At 49.8% G+C, this 18,052-nt stretch overlaps 4 protein-coding genes and 1 non-coding gene across 5 annotated transcripts; 3 read left to right on the top strand and 2 right to left on the bottom strand.

The window, feature by feature from the left end:
* Positions 1-102: 102 nt before the first annotated feature.
* Trnah-gug lies at positions 103-174 on the top strand. Its single transcript has one exon. It is a non-coding gene; the product is annotated as a tRNA-His (tRNA).
* A 2,100-nt stretch (positions 175-2,274) lies between these two features.
* Positions 2,275-4,028, top strand: LOC34618872. The gene is made up of 3 exons (XM_026334390.1): positions 2,275-2,716; positions 3,190-3,629; positions 3,933-4,028. Exons 1-3 carry the CDS (start codon positions 2,275-2,277, stop codon positions 4,026-4,028), a joined length of 978 nt encoding a protein of 325 aa, XP_026190175.1.
* A 254-nt stretch (positions 4,029-4,282) lies between these two features.
* On the bottom strand, positions 4,283-9,066 carry LOC34618873 (DEAD-box ATP-dependent RNA helicase 57). The gene is made up of 11 exons (XM_022732189.1): positions 8,641-9,066; positions 8,226-8,327; positions 7,747-7,837; positions 7,430-7,545; positions 7,129-7,190; positions 6,814-6,968; positions 6,501-6,634; positions 5,929-6,054; positions 5,524-5,670; positions 5,065-5,279; positions 4,283-4,601 (listed from the first exon to the last, which is right to left on the bottom strand). Exons 1-11 carry the CDS (start codon positions 9,064-9,066, stop codon positions 4,283-4,285), a joined length of 1,893 nt encoding a protein of 630 aa, XP_022588080.1.
* A 619-nt stretch (positions 9,067-9,685) lies between these two features.
* Positions 9,686-12,588, top strand: LOC34618874. Its single transcript, XM_026334391.1, is given in 7 exon segments — positions 9,686-10,093; positions 10,335-10,488; positions 10,743-10,867; positions 11,116-11,224; positions 11,342-11,651; positions 11,860-11,998; positions 12,265-12,588. Coding segments are annotated over 7 exon segments (1,569 nt in total).
* A 3,212-nt stretch (positions 12,589-15,800) lies between these two features.
* Positions 15,801-17,973, bottom strand: LOC113146586. Its single transcript, XM_026334393.1, has 5 exons — positions 17,921-17,973; positions 17,006-17,656; positions 16,564-16,642; positions 16,318-16,384; positions 15,801-15,847 (listed from the first exon to the last, which is right to left on the bottom strand). Exons 1-5 carry the CDS (start codon positions 17,971-17,973, stop codon positions 15,801-15,803), a joined length of 897 nt encoding a protein of 298 aa, XP_026190178.1.
* Positions 17,974-18,052: the final 79 nt, after the last annotated feature.

An 18,052-nucleotide genomic window follows, 5' to 3' on the forward strand; every position in this document is an offset into this window, starting at 1 on the left:
GAATAGAAAAATATACAATCGCTATCCTTGGACTCGTGGTAAGCATTTGAAGTAGCCAATAATAGCTTACGAGTAGGTCAAGGGTCACCGAGGTGACCCTTGGTCCGAATCGTCTAGAGGTTAGGACAACACGTTGTGGCCGTGTAAACCCAGGTTCGATTCCTGGTTCGGACAGTATTAATGTATTCTGCCTCACTGATTTTATGTATTCATAGATATCAACCGACGATAGTCTCAGGCATCTGGCTTGTCACTTGTCCGTGAAGGAAGCTTACTTTAAGGTAGTTAGGAGGCCTCTTCGGATCGGGTAAAAATCACTTGAGGTCGGTGCCTTCGACGTCGCGCACGCTACGCACCTTTTTACCGATTGTGCCTGGATACTTTTCTGTGTGCATTGGGTAGGCAGTAGGAACCTGCTGTGGCACTTCGGAGCATCAGCAGTGGCAAGAACGTTTTCGGGAGTTAGCATTCAGTGCAAGCTATGCGCTTTCGCTTGTATTCTGATTTTGCGTGCTGGTAATGGGAGCATTATGCTTCAGTGTTTTAGGCAAGAACCTTCCTTTTGTTCTTGTGGAATATCTGGGCCAATGCACTCACATTCTAAACTCGAAACGCTTCGAAGAATGGTATATATGAGCTTCTTGCTTTTCTTTTGTCAATTTTCTTGTTTCGTTTTCAATGCTCGAGGCCAGCTAAGGTCTGCTGTCTCACGTTGTGGCAAGTTCAGTACTGAAGTATTTTCTGTTACTGATTTTAGCACCAGGAAGTCGAGACGATGGTATATTTAAAGCAAGAAGGACATTAGGTGTAGCTGGCTAAGATGCACATAAGCACGTTCTACTCTACCCGTTATACCTAAGAATCAGTAAGGAATTGACTAATTGTCTGTCTGGCGATGTATCTTGTTGTTTGCAGAGTACTACTAGGTCGATGCAGGAAGACGCCATGTTGTGTTGGAGCGAGCTCGATGCTGTGTGCAGCTGCACGTGAATGCTTGAAATGTTTAGAGGCTGCAGCTACGCGCATCTTGGCTATCTCTTATATTGAAAACCCTGAAGGTCGCGAGGAGAAGGCGGGAGTTCTTTTGGATCGCACTCAATGAACTTCATTAAGTTTGTATGGGCTTGGAGGCACTCAATAGCCTTTATTAAGCTTGTATAAGTATGAAGTCCAACGCGTCCCATTAATTTAACCCTTAGATGGAGGGGTAAGTACGGCCATTATCTGAGTGTGCTACAAATACTAGGCATTTTACGGTGTGGAGAACTTTAGGAGTGTCCAGATACAGTGTTCTGGAGTGCAAGAAGTATTTGCCATATTGCTTGTACTCTTGTCTCCAACCACATCTCAGTAAGGTCTGTAAAGTGTCTCCACAACATGGGGGCTCCACGGGTGTATACATGCTTCAAGCCCCCAGGCAGTTGGTAAACAGGTATAATCTGTAGAGTTTTCCAGAAAAGTGCCAAGGTTGCTACTTCAGACTGCGCGCAACAGCACTGGCTTTAAGACGGCCTCCGTAGAAGGTGGTGCGAGCGACGTACAACGATTTACGCCAAAAACTCCTGTACCAAAAAGCTTCGGCTTTTCACAGCTGCATTTTATTGGCTTCGATCTCAAATGTTCCCATAAAAGCACAAAGGTAGGCCTAGAGAAAGAATATTCGCAAGGTCAGAATATTTGAAGGGTCACTTGTGGGCTGCAGTCCTGCCGCTCCAACCCGGCCCCCTACCGTGCCTTAAGGCTAATTTATCCACCTTTCGTGGTTGTATCCACCACCTAACAAAAAAATTATGGAAGGATTACTTAAGCCTACCTATATTTCGTCTCCCTGATTCTACTGCCGAATGTTTTGCGGTTTAAAAAGCGTGTTCGCTTGTGAGACAATATGAAAAGCATCAACTTTGTCAATCAAAATCAGAAAAGACTCACCTTTCACTGCATGGCGAGCGATAACGACTAGGGAATTCTTTTATGGTAGGGGACAGCTTGGCGTTGCTGATGTCTGGGGCTGGCCCAGGGCTCTGACTCTGAAGTCTTCGAGCGACCCTGCGATTTTCCTCACATTGTTGCTGTTAACTAGCCTTTAACCGAGTCTTGTCTATCTTATGGCTGTAGAGCTCTGTCTTCGAGCGTACTGACGCGCATGACGCTGTACGATAAAACATGTAACCACGCCTGTCGTTCAGCCAGTGTCGGTAGTGCGAAAGCGCGTAGTCCCAACGAATCCGAGTACTACAGTAGTGTTACCGGTACCTTTAATTGCTTGGAAATCAAATGATTACTGCATCAGCCGTAGAGCTGCGGCGACTGGTAGCTGCCATGTGGAGCCTTGGGTTTGACTGTGCCTTGCCGTGTGGGAAGGACAGTCGAAGCGACTTTGTATTGCAGACACTGCTAAAACTGCAATACATTATTAATCCCCCTGGATTCGCATTTGAGGAGGGAGATACAAACTTATTTCTCTCCGCTTACGGTTTTCCAAGTATGCCGGCGCGATTGGCAGCTGCAGCAGCCACCACGGCAAAAGCAGCCAAAACACCGAAGGAAAGATTGCAACTGTTGCAACACGCTGCTAATTTTTTGAGCCAGGAGACAGGCATCACCTTAGATATACCTGTCCTTCTCCGGGCGGACGGAGCAGCAATTTCAGAGTTGCTCCGGCTCGCAGAACCGCTGGCTGCTGCAACGAAGGCCTCTTTAGAGACAGAGGCCAGTGGCGAGGCAAGCGAGAAGAGGGCTGAATGCTCTGAAAAGGGAGAGAAGGCTGAACAGTATAAAGGACTCGGGGAAGCCTTTGATGTACCAAATGAGCAGCATGCACGCAATAGGTTAGTTTACACAGCAGCATGCAGAGCGCCAAAACAGCAAAGCATACAACTGAATAAGATGAATCTCCCCATTCATTGTCCCCATAAAATAGCGTAGTGTATTTGGTGAGAAAGTTCATTTGATATTCAGTATTTTTCCCATGCTGACCGCTTATGGGCTGGTTACTGAGGATTTCCGAGGATTACCCTCACTTCGGCCTTTGTGATTACAGGTCTTCCGCTCACATCGAGGCAGCCAAGAAAGTGCAATCCAGTGTTGACATGGTCACCGCTTCTTTGCAGTGCTTTTATGGAGAACAGCAGGCTGCCGAAAGGATTGCAATGGCAGAATTTACACAGGCCGTGGTAACCCCAGACAAAGTGTCACGGGAAGCTTCGTCCCTTTGCGGCAGGGCCTTGCTAGAGCAGCACATACACGAAGCTCAGCATGCTGTTGTTGAGACGGAAAAAAACAATGAGGCACTCGCATGTCAAGTCCAGGAACTGAAACGGAAAATCCATGCTACTGAGAGAGATGAGGATAGGCTCACCAAACAGTTGCTGCTGTTGCGTCGCTCTCAAGGCTCCGGAGATACGTTAGAGGATGAAGAGCAGCAAGAGATGCAAGAGAAGCTCCGGCAATTGTATCTAGAGTACGCGCGCCGATCGGCTGTTTGCGACACACTAATGGCTTCAGTAGAAGATATTGCCAATCGTGCTGAGGCAGCAGCTGCGCAAAACCGGCGTCGCCTTCGAGAGGCAAGGCAGCGCTGGTTAGTTGATCAGGCTACTGCAGCTTCTGGTACCGAAGCGCAATCAAACGTAAGCTTGAGGGTCCATAGAACCTCAGCGCCTTGCCACGCCGGCTCAGTTTGGTTTTCTCCTGCTACAACGTTTTTGACGTTTACTTCACACTTCTCAAACTTTCAAGTTCCCGTTTGTACTCGTGGATTACCCTGTTTGTTTCTTGACCTGACGATATCTTCCCCTCTCTCTTTAGTCGCACGCACACTTACCTGACTTTGAAAGTACCACTAGCGATGTCCCGGCACTCCAGCGGGGCCCCTAGAAACCACAGTTCGTTGCTTTGAGCATGCGCACTTATGTCTCTCTGTTCGTGCGCAGTGTATCGACACCTTCTGCAGTGGAATGTCCGAAGACATAGGCATGACCCTGGCAACATCTGAGCATATGTGCACTGAAAGCAGCGAGCTTGACTAAGCCACCATATAGCAAGTCCCCTAAACAAGGGCTCGTAACGGAAGCACATGTATGCCAGAGTCTAGAAATCCACCTAGGCCTTCCTCGAACGCTTTATGCAGCGCGTTTTTGTTACTACAATGCACTGCAGTGCGGCTGTAGTCACTGAATGCCACAGATCTGCGGCTGCAAATCCCCTCTCGTACAGGCAAGCAACAAAGCGTGAGGTCCCCTAGGGTTATAAAACGGACTCACGCCGAACTGCGGCGAGTCGCTCACGACTGCTTTGCAATCCGTTTTAACGGCACAGCCCCTCCTGCCTGAGTATGCGGCCGCTTGCGGCTAGTGCTGCTGCGGACCTTTCTCTCTCCTGTATGCTTGGTCCTGCGCTGACCCTTGCCTTCTTCGGCATGGCTTCCTCCCCCGCTTGCCTCTTCGGCGGCGTCTACTCTAGTCGTGGCCATGCTGGGACTTTTGACATCCTCTGGATCAGGACGTTTGACTCTTTCAGAGTTGCTGTCTTCCATCCGCTTCTTCTTAGCTCGTGAGGCCGCTACAGCCCATGCTCGCCGCCTGGCCTTCAGATGTGCAGCTCTGTGAGATCCACAATAATCACAATGTTCAAGAGACAACCTAAATTCCAAGTCCAACAGCCACCCCAAAATTGCAGCGCTTAGCAGCTTTCAAGGTGACCAGTTATCGAATGTCTATTGCTACCACCTCGAAAGTGATGCCTAAAATAAAGACACAGTGAGCAATACCCACAAAGTGCTAAATATCTTTTGCTCTAAAAGACTGGATATCAGATGTCACTTATTCACCCTCTTTGGCTACTTGGTGTTTCAAGATGGAATCTGGGGGGTCTAATTTAGTTGCACGTTCATGTGCAAGCATTGAACTTCATTCGCTTGCCCCCCTCTTGGTACAGTGTCCTCCCCCAGCTGTTTTCTTATCCTACTCCACAGTGCCCGTTCGAAACCTCGGATGCATCGCTTTCGGGGAATGAATGCACTGCTCACAGAGGTGCTTGTCGCAGGCACCGTCATGAGTAACTTACTGCGTAATGGGCCTAATGGGCTTGCGAATCCTCCGAAAAGCCCCCTTGCCGTGAGGCTTGTAGGCCCCCCTGTATTTTTTCTGCCCTTTGACCCTCAAATTGCGGGTAAGCTTGGAGTTTAGGAAATCCGGAATTTTGCTGTTCGGACTCTTGCGCATGATCTGCACGATGGGCCTGAGTTTGGGTACGTCGTCCAAAGTAAAAAATGTTATTGCCTTGAAGGCAGGAAAGAACAGAGCACAATACAACACCACGAAGAGTGTGTTATTTAAGACTAGCAGAGTCGTGTGCATGCATGACTACATCCCGCAAGGACCCGAGGTAGCGAGAGATAGGCCTTTTATTCAGCCGCCGATAAATTTTACAGACGTAGATACTGCAGACGTGAGCATACCCGGTACCATTGTCACTGTAAGACAGCGGTTTGCGTAAGCAAAGAAACTACAAAGAAGTGCTTACTTTCCCCTGCTTGCCAGCCCTGCCCGTTCTGCCAATGCGGTGTATATACACAGATGTGGAGAGGGGCAAATCGAAGTTTATCACTAGGGCAACGCCCTTGAAGTCTACACCGCGCGCTACCAGATCAGTGCAAATCAAGAACCATATCTGCAGTTCCACAACAAACGCACAACTAGCAAAGATGAGTCAAAAATCGCGTCCACACCCCACGGTGCAGAGGGCAGAGACCTCCCCCAGGCTTTGTCCTGCCTCCTTACACGTTGGCATGGCGTCTAACGCCCATTTTAGCCAAGCAGGATTTTGATGTGGCACCAAGAAACGTAGTGAATGCACGGACGCACACTTCGATTTGCGGTGTAGTGCTGAGTGGCATATGCATAGACATATGTATTGCGCTAAACTCACTTTGCCTGTTCTAAAAGCATCAACTGTCGCATCCCTTTGCTGTTTACTTTTTGCTGCATGCAATAAGTCGACAGCCATGCCCTCACTAATCATCTCCCTCAGCAGTTCACTGGCCCTTTCTTGAGTCTGCATACCAAAACGCAGGCATCACAGCATTTGCATCGAGCACGATATGACACCAATCCGTGAGCCTTGCAGCCAACAAGCGTTCACATGGTTCCGTGAAGGAGGACAGTAGCGATGCCGCGTTGCCGAACTGTCGTGATCAAAAGTGCTTTTGCATCCTAAAGATTCCAGCACACCGATGATGTGCTGTGTTTCTTGATCCACAGATGTTTCCAGATAGCAATTAGATGTAGAAAGAGTATTCAGATTATTTGACACAATACGTGCAGTGGGAAGTTCTACCAGCGGCACAAGGCGCCCTAAGCGACTGTTCGCGGAGTAGGCTTTTCGCTCGAATACGTTGCGTGACGGCTGTGCGGCCTCAGAATGTACGGCAGCGTGTGCATGCGCATGCGCGTGGGGCTTCCGCGCTAGAAGGCTCAAGTGTTGACGCTAAACAGCCTCACCTCAACGAAAATCAGGCATGGCGGAATAAGACGCATCTCGATTCGGAGATTTTTTAGAGCCCACAGCTTGCCCGCTTCAGTGGAACAGAACACCAACTCTTGCTCGATCTGTGGAGCTGCGGCGCTGGCTCGTCCTGATAGCAAACGAAGCAGAAAAAGGCGAAAGCCGCCATCAATCAAGGCGGCAACGTACTGCAGCCTCGCGTCGTTGCCCACGCCACGTGCTTTCTCTACAAGCATATCAGCAGACCCTTAGATCCAACTGTCTGCCTTTTTTTGTCTGCGGGAAAATCCCTGAACACCACCAGCTCACCCACGGCCACGTGAACTGCCCCGTAAGCGATGGACTCAGCGAGAAGCACAACTGAGGGAGGCAAGGTGGCAGAGAAGAGACAAATGTGGAGCCGCTTGTTAGCCCTTGCTGCACCCTTCAGTTCCGATAAAATGGTGTCCACCTGGGGCGAGAATCTGAGAAGAAGCAAGAAACGCACTTGTGCTGTCGCGCGCATATGGGAGCTTGAGCACACACAAACATACACACATACACACACACATACATCAAGCACGCCTGTCCAGTTGCGCAGCTCGGCAGCAAGCCAGACGGAAAACACTTTTTTCGACAACGCACCCTGAGTCCAACAGCCGATCAGCCTCGTCAAGAACGAGGTGTTGGCAGTCCGACAGAGACAACTGCAGCAGCCACAACGCACCGCGACAACTACGGAGGTGCTTCAACCGCCCGTGAGGCCGCCAGTGTACTACGGCATACGAGCACCATTGCTGCCTCCATACAGGCGCAAATCTTGAGCAACAAAACACCCTTTAAACCCCCACTTCTACGATACGCTTAATAACACGTGCTCAAGTGCCTTGTTCGTCCGACTCGTCCCGGCCTTTCTACCGCCTGCCGCAGCAAAAACGCCACGCACCCGCTTTTTTTGAAGCAGTGTTAGCAACGAGAGGGGCGTAGCAAAGATGGCATCCGCTGTGCCGTATCGGCCCCCAGAATGCGTTTGAGGGAATGCAGCCTTAAAGCCGCTGCCCTCTGAGGAATCAACATGCGTCGTCAGCATCGTCACAAGCCCAAACGAGAAACGTCGCTTTGCAGCTCTAGAGAGGCAGCCAGTATCAAGTATGTATACAAAGAGAACGGCGCTTATCAGAGAGAGACCACAGGCGGCAACGCAGAGGCCCCCTGGTGAGGGACGTGCTGCAGCTTTTGCTCATGCTCTCTGTGCCCGCTCACCTGTCAGCTTTTCAAAAGTTCGAAGGCTCTGGCGTGCCAACTCGCGCGTCGGAGAAAGAACTACCAAACGGGAGAACTCTGCTCGAGGAGCCTGCATGCGAAGAGAGCCACACGTGTCAGTTTAGACTGCTCCGCGTGAGCATCTCCCACAGCACATACATGGTAGACAACAGATTACCTAGGAGTCGTTAGGCTTACACCGGAAGAGAAGGACTGCGTAAAGGAAGACGCTTAGCCAGCAATTAGCACCCATGGACACGAAAGAAGCCATGTAGCGCATGCATGGAGAAACACAAGGACGAATGCTCCACTAAATAACTGCCGCCGTTATTCACAAAAACAAGTATTGCAAGAGGGGGATTGAAGGGAACCCCTGGCGAGAAACCGGAAAGTTTTCTTATGATAGGGCGCATGCATGCGTCTGCATGCATTTGTAATGAGAGCATCTGCCAAAAATAAGGGCCGTCGAAATGCTATACCTTGAGGCATGCGATAAGAGGAAGCAAGAAGGCAAGCGTTTTGCCGCTCCCAGTGGGGGAGGACGCCAAGATGTGATACCCCTTCAGCAGCAGGGGAAGAGCCTACAAGATACAACCCCAACAAAAACAGCATCTTGATAGTAATGACACCGCTATTGCCTCGTCAGACTCATTGATGCTACGTCCATTCCATTGCTTTCGACAGCCCGGAACTGACAGCACATCATGCATGCCTCAAAAAGTGCTGCGGGGGTGACCAACGGCTTATCTCGCTGTGTGTTTTTCGATCATGGTGCAAGTAACAAAAGCCCTTTCACGGTCCCAGCTTCCCCTCGGGCGGGCAGACATACAAAGATGCTGCGCATCCCCTTGATACGTCCTTAAACTCCTCGAAATTTGAATCAACACTGCATACCTGCATCTGAATAGGCGTAGGCTCTTTGTAGCCAAGTGCCTCCAAGCGCGACACCAGCCAGGCCGGAAGCTTCCGAGGGGGCGCCGGGGAGTCCCCCCGGCCATGCGCAGCGTTGCATTCTTCATCTACTGCATCTGGATCATGATGAGGCAACTCGTCTGCAAAGGAACGAAAAGGCGGAGGGATATCCGTCAGGCCGCTCACGGATATCGAGTGCTGCTTCCGTATGCTCTCAGGAGTGCGTGAGGCTTCAGGGATTCCAGCGCCTTTCTTTTCCCTCTTCCTCGCAGGAGGCGCTTCGGAGCGCTGTTGCTGCTGTTGCTCTCGGCTTTGCCTCTTCTGCAGTACAGGGCACGCCAGAGATTCGCTGCATTTGTAGAGGGAAGCCCCCGTCGTGAGGAGGCCAAAGATGCTGTTCTGCACCATCAGCCCAAGCAGCCTTCGCAAAACCTCTTCTCCGGTTCCTGAAAGGCAAGCGCCGCCAAAGCAGTGAAGGGCAAAACTATTGTGCTCGACAACACCAGCGAAGGCGCGTTGTGACTCTGACGCATGACTTCTTCTGTGAAATTTTTCAAAGCACGCGCCGAATGACCTTCGATTTGAATATGTTTCCAAGGCGAAGCCATTATTTTACTGCAAATCGCCACCTGTCGCTAGGGGGCTCGTTCCCCACGCGGGGCTGTAGGACCCTCGAAAATACGTACCAGAGGCCCTTGACCGAGGGCCCCCCTCCCCCTGTGTGTGCTCCCGCTGCCTGGTTTAGGTGGCAAGACGCGCCAAAAAGATTAGAAACAGTCCAAAAAACTGTCTGTGTTGTATTTTGGGCTTCATCTGGATTTCTTCCACTAGAACAGGACTCTAGGGCGCACGGGGTGGTAATCTGGGTTACTGCACCACCCTAGGCTTTTGCCTCCTCTCCCTGCAGTCTTCCGAATACAGGGGGCCTCCCTCCTTGCGTCGTTCCTTCCCACACCTAGCCTTTGAATCCGCCTCGTTCCCAAGGAGCAACGGTGAGGCCATACCCCCCTCCCCCCCTAGATCCGACATGAGTTTCGTTGGACTCAGCGGGTTCGACGTCCCAGGGAACGCGCCGTATGGTCAAGGGGCCCCTGTGCAAGGGGCCTCAGGCGCCTCGGGAGCTCCAGGTGAACTGCGAGGAGGAGTGGCAGACTTCTTTGGGGGGGGAGCAGCCCCTGGCTTCGGCGGAGGCAAGTCACTCTCCCTCCCCGCGTGTGTGGACGCTCCAGATCCTTCGAGAACTTCCTTACGGTTGGGGCAGTTCTATGCCACATAAGCAGCATTGCCTGTCGCTGCGATTGCTGCAGAGGATTACTTTGGAGGGGGCGGCTTCCTACAAACCGGAAACTTTCTCACGCAAGCGCAACAGCCGTCAGGGCCCCAGCTGTCGCTAATCCCGGTGAAAATTGGTGAGTCCTATTGTGCACTTCAAAATGTGAGACTCCGCGCAGGGGTTTCAGAATATACCCTTAGGGAGAAGCGGAGCCAGAGAGGCACGAGGAGAGCCTAAAAAAAACATCGGTTTCGGGGCACACGCTTTTGGTGTGTGTGTGGAATGACAGTGGCGCACAGCCGTTTGCTTCTGTTCTTCTGGATCTTGATGCGACGTGCGATTTTTTCTTCGCGCTGTGCTACACTTTGCGATGAGCACATTCTTCGGACTGCAGCGGATGAAGGTGAGGGGAACTTGTCCGGCTTCTTTGTGTGATGCAGCTCATGTGTTCAAAGCATGGATGCAGGACGCCAGCTCGCTGCAGATATCGCTCTTCCCCTCGGGCCCTCTCCTGCACCTTGTGAAGCTCGTGGGAGTCCTCAACGTCCCACCGAGGGGTGAGTCGGGTGTTTTTGTAGTGAAAAAAACGATCTGTTTTGAGAAGCATGCTCCTGTAGAGACTTCGACAAAACTATTTGCGCTAGACAGGAGGGTCTGCATGCCCCTGTGTACGTTCATCACGTAAAGAACATGCTACAGGACTCTGCTTCCAAGACTGATGTGGACTACGGCAGAATAGCGAGCTGCACGTGCACACCTCGGTGCTTGGACTCGCGTCGTATCGTGTATCCTGCGTATGGCTTCCTTGCAGAGGCCCTCGAGGCGGCCCTGCAAACTGCCCGGCTTCAGTTCAGTCTTGACGATTTCACAGGAAGGATTGAATGCGAGTACACTGTTGGCGACGAATTGACTGAGTTCCGTCAGAATCAAATCCTTGTGCGTTGTTGCTCGTCGATTCTCTGTCAGCTTCTGTGCTTTCTTTTGATTTCTTTGGATTTCTAGGGATACCTTTGCTTGCTGTCCAGTGTCCCCTAAGCCTGTATTTGCTGCTAGTGCCACTGCGCGATCATGGAGCGGCTTAGCGCTGGGCTCTCTTTGTGAATATGCATGATGCGTAATGCTCCTAACCTGCGGCTACTCGTGGCACAGTGTACAGATACCGTTTTCCTCTGGACTTGCCGCAGGATGCGTTGTGTTGCGGGGGGCTGGTAACTGCTTTTGGATCCATTAATCTGTTGGGCAAGAGCGAGCCTTCTCTGCGAGTACACGCTATTCGGCAGACACAATCTGCAGGTGAGATTGCACATCTGTGTGACAGCGCACACGATTGGTTCGGGGGCAGGGCAGGCAGCACAAGCCCCACGCCGTCAAAGCGTCTGGTAAATCATGTCGCCGTTCGTAATGCTGCAGCGGATCTCATTTATCATGAATCTGCATGCCAAGCCTCTTACCTCCGCCTCAAGCACCCCAGTGAAGACCCTGAAGGCGCTGCTGCGGCTGCTGGCCAGCAGCCGCAGCAGCCGCCGATGCTGCAGCAACACCTCCAGCAGCCGTTCGGTGCTCCTCAGGTGCGCTATTCTATTCGTTCTTATGACACGTCTGTGCTCGTGAGGCTCACCTCGAGCGTGGCTCACGGCTGTGCATTAGGCCTACTCTGTACGTTTCGTTTGTGTCCACAGCGCCTTCAGGGGGCACTACAGTCTGGTCAAGGAGCTGTGCCGTTTGGCTGAGGCCCACAGGCATTCAGGAGTTCAGGTTTTCCGGCGCACACACAAGTCTTCTTCCTCTTCTACTGTGTAAGCTGGTCTGTCCCACATCCGTCAATATGATGGCTAACATTGTACCGTCCTACAACCATGCCTAGACGCCCAGTTACATATGTATTGCATATTACATGCGCGGTCGCATTCGAAAACCTTTACAACCAGGTATATTTGCCTATTGAACTCGAATACTAAGGCACTTTCCCCTAACGGAAACAAGGGCTTGCTCCTCGAGCAAGCTGGCCCGCTTGTTCTTCGCCGATTAAACGAAGAACAGCAATACAGGCAATTGCAGAATAATCTGGTGCTTTCTGCAAAGCACCCAGCTGTGTTAGTGTCTAGCTGTAGCAGCATTGCCGCAAAGAAGCAGTTCTGCTGTCCTTTCGACGCTTATTTATGGGGTTCTAAGCAGACTCGGCTCAACGTTTGCACTGCTTCCCACCCGTTACTACGACAAGGTCCACCGATAGAAAGAATACGTTGCCTTCCTATTTGCTGCAACCTGTCAGTGCTCTCCTTCCCTATATCATACCGGTAAAGCCCTCATATGCTGAAGCACTCCCCTTGTAGATAATCTGTCAGTCTCTTTTCATCTTCCCTTCGATCAGTGCTTTAATACAGACAGGATTCATCCAGCAGACTGTTGAGGTACATGTTGCTAGCTTCGTCACCAAATCTCTGCAAAACTTCGCAAAACTCCCAGTATATCAGCCCTGCCTTGTTTTGAAGCCATGGTCGGCAGCCGACTTATGGGAAAACGGCGACGCATGTGCAGTCGTCGGTCGTGAACAAAATCTCAGAACAGTACCACACAAGACCTATACGACAAGAAAGACGCACGAAAGAAGGGAAGATGTAATCGACACTCTTAAAGAAAATATGAAGCAAGCGTAATAAATAAAGCGAGAACAATAGAAGAGTAGAAGAATTTAAACTGCGAGATACTGTGCAGAGAAACTAGGGGGCAGAAAACGCACTGCAGGCTGACCCAAAAGTCCACGGGGGGCTCCAGCCACTTTGATGTAATTAAGAACACAAGCAAGCAGAAATTCTAGTGAGGAGCTAGATATGCAAAATTTATCCGCTGAGATGAACCCCCACACAGCAGACGGGACAAGGCACATGGCTTGCTTCAAAACAGCAACCACAGTGGCTTATGTCGGTTGAGATGGACCCCTAACGTTGGGAACGGATTGAAGAGGGGCAATTGATAACTAATTGCTTGATTGCCGTGAAAACAAACGCAGCAAGGGTAGCTTGGTTCGTTCACAACTTGAAAGAGTTTCTCAGCCTCTATTGCTCAAAACGGCTCACGATTTGCAATTTCTAACTCCAGTCTGTCTTCATTTGCCGGAAAGCAAATTCTTAACTGCAAAGAGCACAAGTACGAATTACCATCGTCTTGTATTTCTGTTATCGTAGCATCCACTGAAAAAGGACCAACTATTACGACCGTCAGAAAGCCCTCCAGGTGTATTCACGAAAGAATGATATGGAGAACGGAAATACACACAACAGGGAATTACTTTACGTGTCTTCCCTTACCAGAAGAATGTGGCCCTACCAGTGTTTGACATCAAAACCCATAACAAGTTTAAAATGTCATCTGCTTGTGCTGCTTCATGAACTAGTCACGCAAGCTTCACAATAGTCTACCTTTGAGCGCCTAGCTAGCTAGCGGATTGCAGCAGTCAAAAGCGGGATGTTTTGAATTAATCTTTAGTATGATTTAGGTAAGGGCCTCCTCAGTATCTGTGTGGCGGTCATCTAAGTACTTCGCTTTTGCCATGCACCAAAGCCGTGGGTTGAGTCAGCAAGCAAGAACACAAAACTGCACTGTGCGCAAAGAAACTCACACCGCGATGAGCACCAAGAAACAGTCGCAGATTTTCTAGGCAAGCATGATTCGAGGGAATAACCTCATTCTCCAAAACGTTTTTATCTTTGATACGTGAATTAACCGGTCAGCACCTTCACTTACATAGAGGCGTGCTCAGTTGAAAATACGTAGATTGTATCGTTAATGCTCAGTGAATGAAATGTTTAGGGTGGTGGAGCTGCATTCCCACCCAACACGAAAGTCCTGTCTTCAACGCGTGCCCAATCGAGCAAAAATTAGAAAGATTTGCGACGATGCTGCTCTACACGTGCAAAAAGGAATGGGAGAAACCCCTTTCCTCTCAATTAGCGTGCATGGGAACGGAAGAGCGTCAAGAACGTACCAGACAAGCAGCAGCCATCGTCCTGAGCAGTAACAAGATGCATTTTCTTTGTACAGCCATAAAAGCAGCGGTACGATGAGGTAGTATGTGATTTCTATTACAAGGTGTGCGCGGCAACTTCATCGGATTGTCAAGTTCTTTGTAGTTTTGTTGTCATGCAGGGTCAGAATGGGTCTAACTTTTATTTATTGTGCTCAAGTTATATAGAGCCCCCGAAACGACAACAGTTATACCAGAACAGGGGAATTAGCATGTGCTACAAAAGGGAGAATGAACACTTGAAGAGCACAGTCATTTGTACAGGGGGGGACAGAAAAGAGAATCATGGGGACACTATAATGCGCCCGCCACTCTGGCTATTCCGCAAGAGTTTAGTCACTTTCAGGTAACAAATACTGAGATGGGCCAACGGCAAAACGAGCGAGGACAAGTGCGTGAGCCTTCCTTGCTTTTTAGTCTTCTGTACACTAAGCAGGAAACATGGAAAAAGGGGGGGCCGCACGCGGATTTCGATTGGCTGCTTTCGTTTGGCATTCTTTCAGTCCTCAGTGGCATCAAAGTCATGCATTGCAAATGTGTAGATGAACCTTAGAAGTCAGGAGGTGTCAGAGACTGTCAAATTATCCTAAGCAAAATGCAAGATACACGAAACTAAATACGCAGTAACAGCCAGAAGCGAACAAAAGCAAGACAGACAGCAGGAGGCAATACAACCAGAAGTCCCAGATAGAGAAAACGCGCATAGTGGAGTTGTGCTTAATTTAAGTGAATCATGCTTTACTTATTAAGGCAACACCGCGGCACATGCAATGCAGGAAGCAGACTTATAAAGAAGGGGGGTAAAAACCTTACTACTGGCGGGTTTTTCCTTACAGCTATATCTCGATTTGATTCATAGATCTGTTGTTTCATTTTAAAGCCTTCAATGCACTTCGCTACCGTTGTTTGCATATCTTTTGTAGAGTTGGACACCGCGCTGTGCGCCGCAGCAGCAATAATGCCCTATGCGTGGATGAGAGTGTGTAAAATGATACTTAAGAGGACGACAATAGGAATCTCAAGGTTAAAGATTATGTCACAAAGTCCCATCCATTCTTTGTACCAGAAAAATTCTTACTAGCTACTCCTTGTGAATGGGTGGAATGAAATCACATACTCCATTAAGAAAGTTGATAGCTACCAGAATGTCTCTATTAAAGCAGCTGTCAATGCTTTTTCCTTTACAGCCTCATTAAGCCCCTTTTCGCTATTGCTTGCCTACGTCTAGTGAAGGTACATCTATTTCGTGCCTGTGTTTGGTGTGACATGCTGAAGAGTAGCCCATCTAACAGTACATTACTAGCTTCTGGTAGCAGAATAGCAAAGCTCATCGAGAGGTCAGAGTCAATCGCTTCATTTTGCTATGAATTTAAAAAGTGGTAACGCAGCGCTCAGTGGATGTCGATTCTGGCGTATGAGCGCCTCAAGATGTTTTCGCTATTGTCTTACGTGCAAAGCAAAGAGAAACCGAGGTGGCACAGAGGAGAGGGAAAACACGATATGAGGATGGTAAGGTAAAAGCAGAGAGAGGGAGCAGGCGATAGAGAGAGAGGAAGGGGAGCGACATACAGAATTGACAGAAAAGGTCATGTATTTTCTTTTCCTCTCTTCACACAGCCAGAAGTAATGCGTGCAAACCCTCAGAGGATGGGCTGAAGGCGAAAAATAAAGGTAGTTTTTCGTTCTTGTCTCCACCGCCCTCAGGAAAGAACAAAAAGTAGGGACATTAGTGCATGCAGACGTTCACCAGTGGTCACTACTATGTGGTTATTTCGAAGGGCGGCATTAGAGCATGTAGTAAGTAGCCTTTGGAGACCCTCTCCATGTATGGATCCCATGCGCCGCTTACGCTTCGAAATCCCTAATTGTTGAAGCCACTGGGTTTGGCTGCACTTGAAATTTGGAAAGGTGTACAGCGCGTATGGGTTGTAGGACTATTGTTGGCACATTACTACGCAAAACGAATTATGATATGCGAGTCTACTCCTGCTCTTTCTTGCCTATTTTTCTTTTGCTTTCGATGCCTGTCTTATCGGCAACAGTTATGCAGATGCATTTTTGTGTGCAGCTGCGCAGATATACGCGTTGCTCTTTTGAGGTACGCACACCTATATGCACTCAACTGTAAGTTGACCATCGTATGCACTTGCAGCTAATAATACAAAAAGCAGATCTGTGCCTCAGCCATTTAAACTTAGAACTAATATCTGTGTACTGGTGTACGCATATGTATACCCAGATGCACACATGCACGGTGGATGCCGGCGTGTAGACACCGCTTGACATGTGCGTGCAAATGTGCAAATGGATCTATGTTTCTACTTATGCAGCTGTGCAGGTATCCGTTTATTCTTTTTTCTGCTCCTCGCGTTCTTCGGCTTCTTCGTAAGGTCTTGCTGGTGCACGTGGTCGCCGACAGCCTCGAGACACTGCATGCACCAAACAAAGCCAAAGGCTCTACCTGCTCTAACTGACGCGCACCGCTGTACGGTACGATGAATCATATGGATCCTGTCAGAAAGGAAGTGCCTTCCCTTCTTCCTCGAAATGCTGAAACCTTGACCACTCGTCCAGAACGTTAAGCCCTAAAACACAAACAGTGACTTGCCCGTTTCTCATCGTCCTCGATTACGTGCTTCAACGCAATCTCGGTATGAAGTTTGTCACGCAGTTCCTGCGCCGCAAACCTTAAGAACACATGCATAAAACCTCATCCTCGGCGGAACTGGTGCTAAGCTGTAAATGCAATTACCCTCGCAAGCAGCAAAAGGCCCCACAGAAGGCCCTTTTGTGCTCGCACCTTGTAAGTCATTATGTCCACATTTACTGGCTTAGAACGTGTAATAATAAAGGGCTGAGAATGTGTCGTAATAAAGGTGCAACTCCCTTAGATGGCTTTGGGGTTGCTCTCTATGCTTTAGAGCTTTTAATACCTGGATAAAATTCGTAAGTTTGGCCTCGTCCTGATAGAGATCTTGTGCCGCCTTACACACACACTCACTGAGCGGGAACCCTAGGTGGCGATCCCAATATTCTGAGCCCCAGTCTGCTCAATCCTAGGTCTTAAACATCGTGCCTTCGTGCCGGTTGTCTGTGTATGTGGACTAAAATCTGTGAGGTTCAGAGTGTCTAGTACTTGTATCTTGGTAGCGTAGCTCATGCAAAGACGCTCATCTCTGGCAATTCTTTTCCGAAGCCCCAGACGATCCAGGGCTACCACGTTGGGTGGTAGACAGCCGGCTGCAAAGCCTTTGGCTGGTGCTGCTACCGCTGCCGTTGGTGGTGGAGCTAATACTGCAGCAGCGCGAGGCTGTCGCAATTGAGAATTGCTGCCCAGTCGCGTACGAGAAAGGAGCGTAGAGGAATCTGCAGGCCTCCCTGCTTTCAGAGAACTCAAAGGGATCTCCACATCCCCCATCTTTTGGGGCCTACTTATGGGCAATGCAAAGGCGCCGTGCCCTCTAAGAGTATTGTCGCCAGGAATGTCGGCTTGCGGTGCGCACCATCCATGGGCTGTACGCGCAAGGCTTATAAAGAACTCTTCGTCAGAAACTGAGGCTAGTGGATTCCTGAAGGCAACGTATCTGAAGTCTAGGGGCCGTCTTTGGGCTGCCCTTTCTTCAACAGGGGTGCGGTCCTGGAAGCCCCCCTCAGTCGATGCCCAAGGATCACGAAGGCCGCACTGTGACCCTCGAGAAACACTAAGATCACAGACACTCGCCGATGTCTGAAGGGACTTAATGATGGCCTCACGGTCCGACGGCTGGGCTACGCCACATGCACACAGAAGAGGCGGTGAACGAAGAGTTCTAGAGGTGCCTCTTCATCCGTTCTGGCATTTCTGCTTCTGTGTGTCTGTGCTTCACTGGTCCGCATTTGCCACCATACAGCAATCAGGCTACATCGTGTCCACGTTCAGCCTCTTGGCACATCTCTATCATTCTGAGTGCTTCATTTCTCGTCACCTTTCGGCTGTTAACCCTTGACTCAATCCCTCTGGCCCTCTGTATTTGCCCATTTCTGCCTATTTCTCCTACCCTAAAGCAGGCGCCCTAATCCTTATTTTGGTTTTGCCTCTGCATGAAACTGATCTCTAG

This window comes from Cyclospora cayetanensis, unplaced genomic scaffold (assembly GCF_002999335.1).
Source record: "Cyclospora cayetanensis isolate NF1_C8 unplaced genomic scaffold, CcayRef3 CcayRef3_contig_41, whole genome shotgun sequence".
NCBI lineage: Eukaryota > Apicomplexa > Conoidasida > Eucoccidiorida > Eimeriidae > Cyclospora > Cyclospora cayetanensis.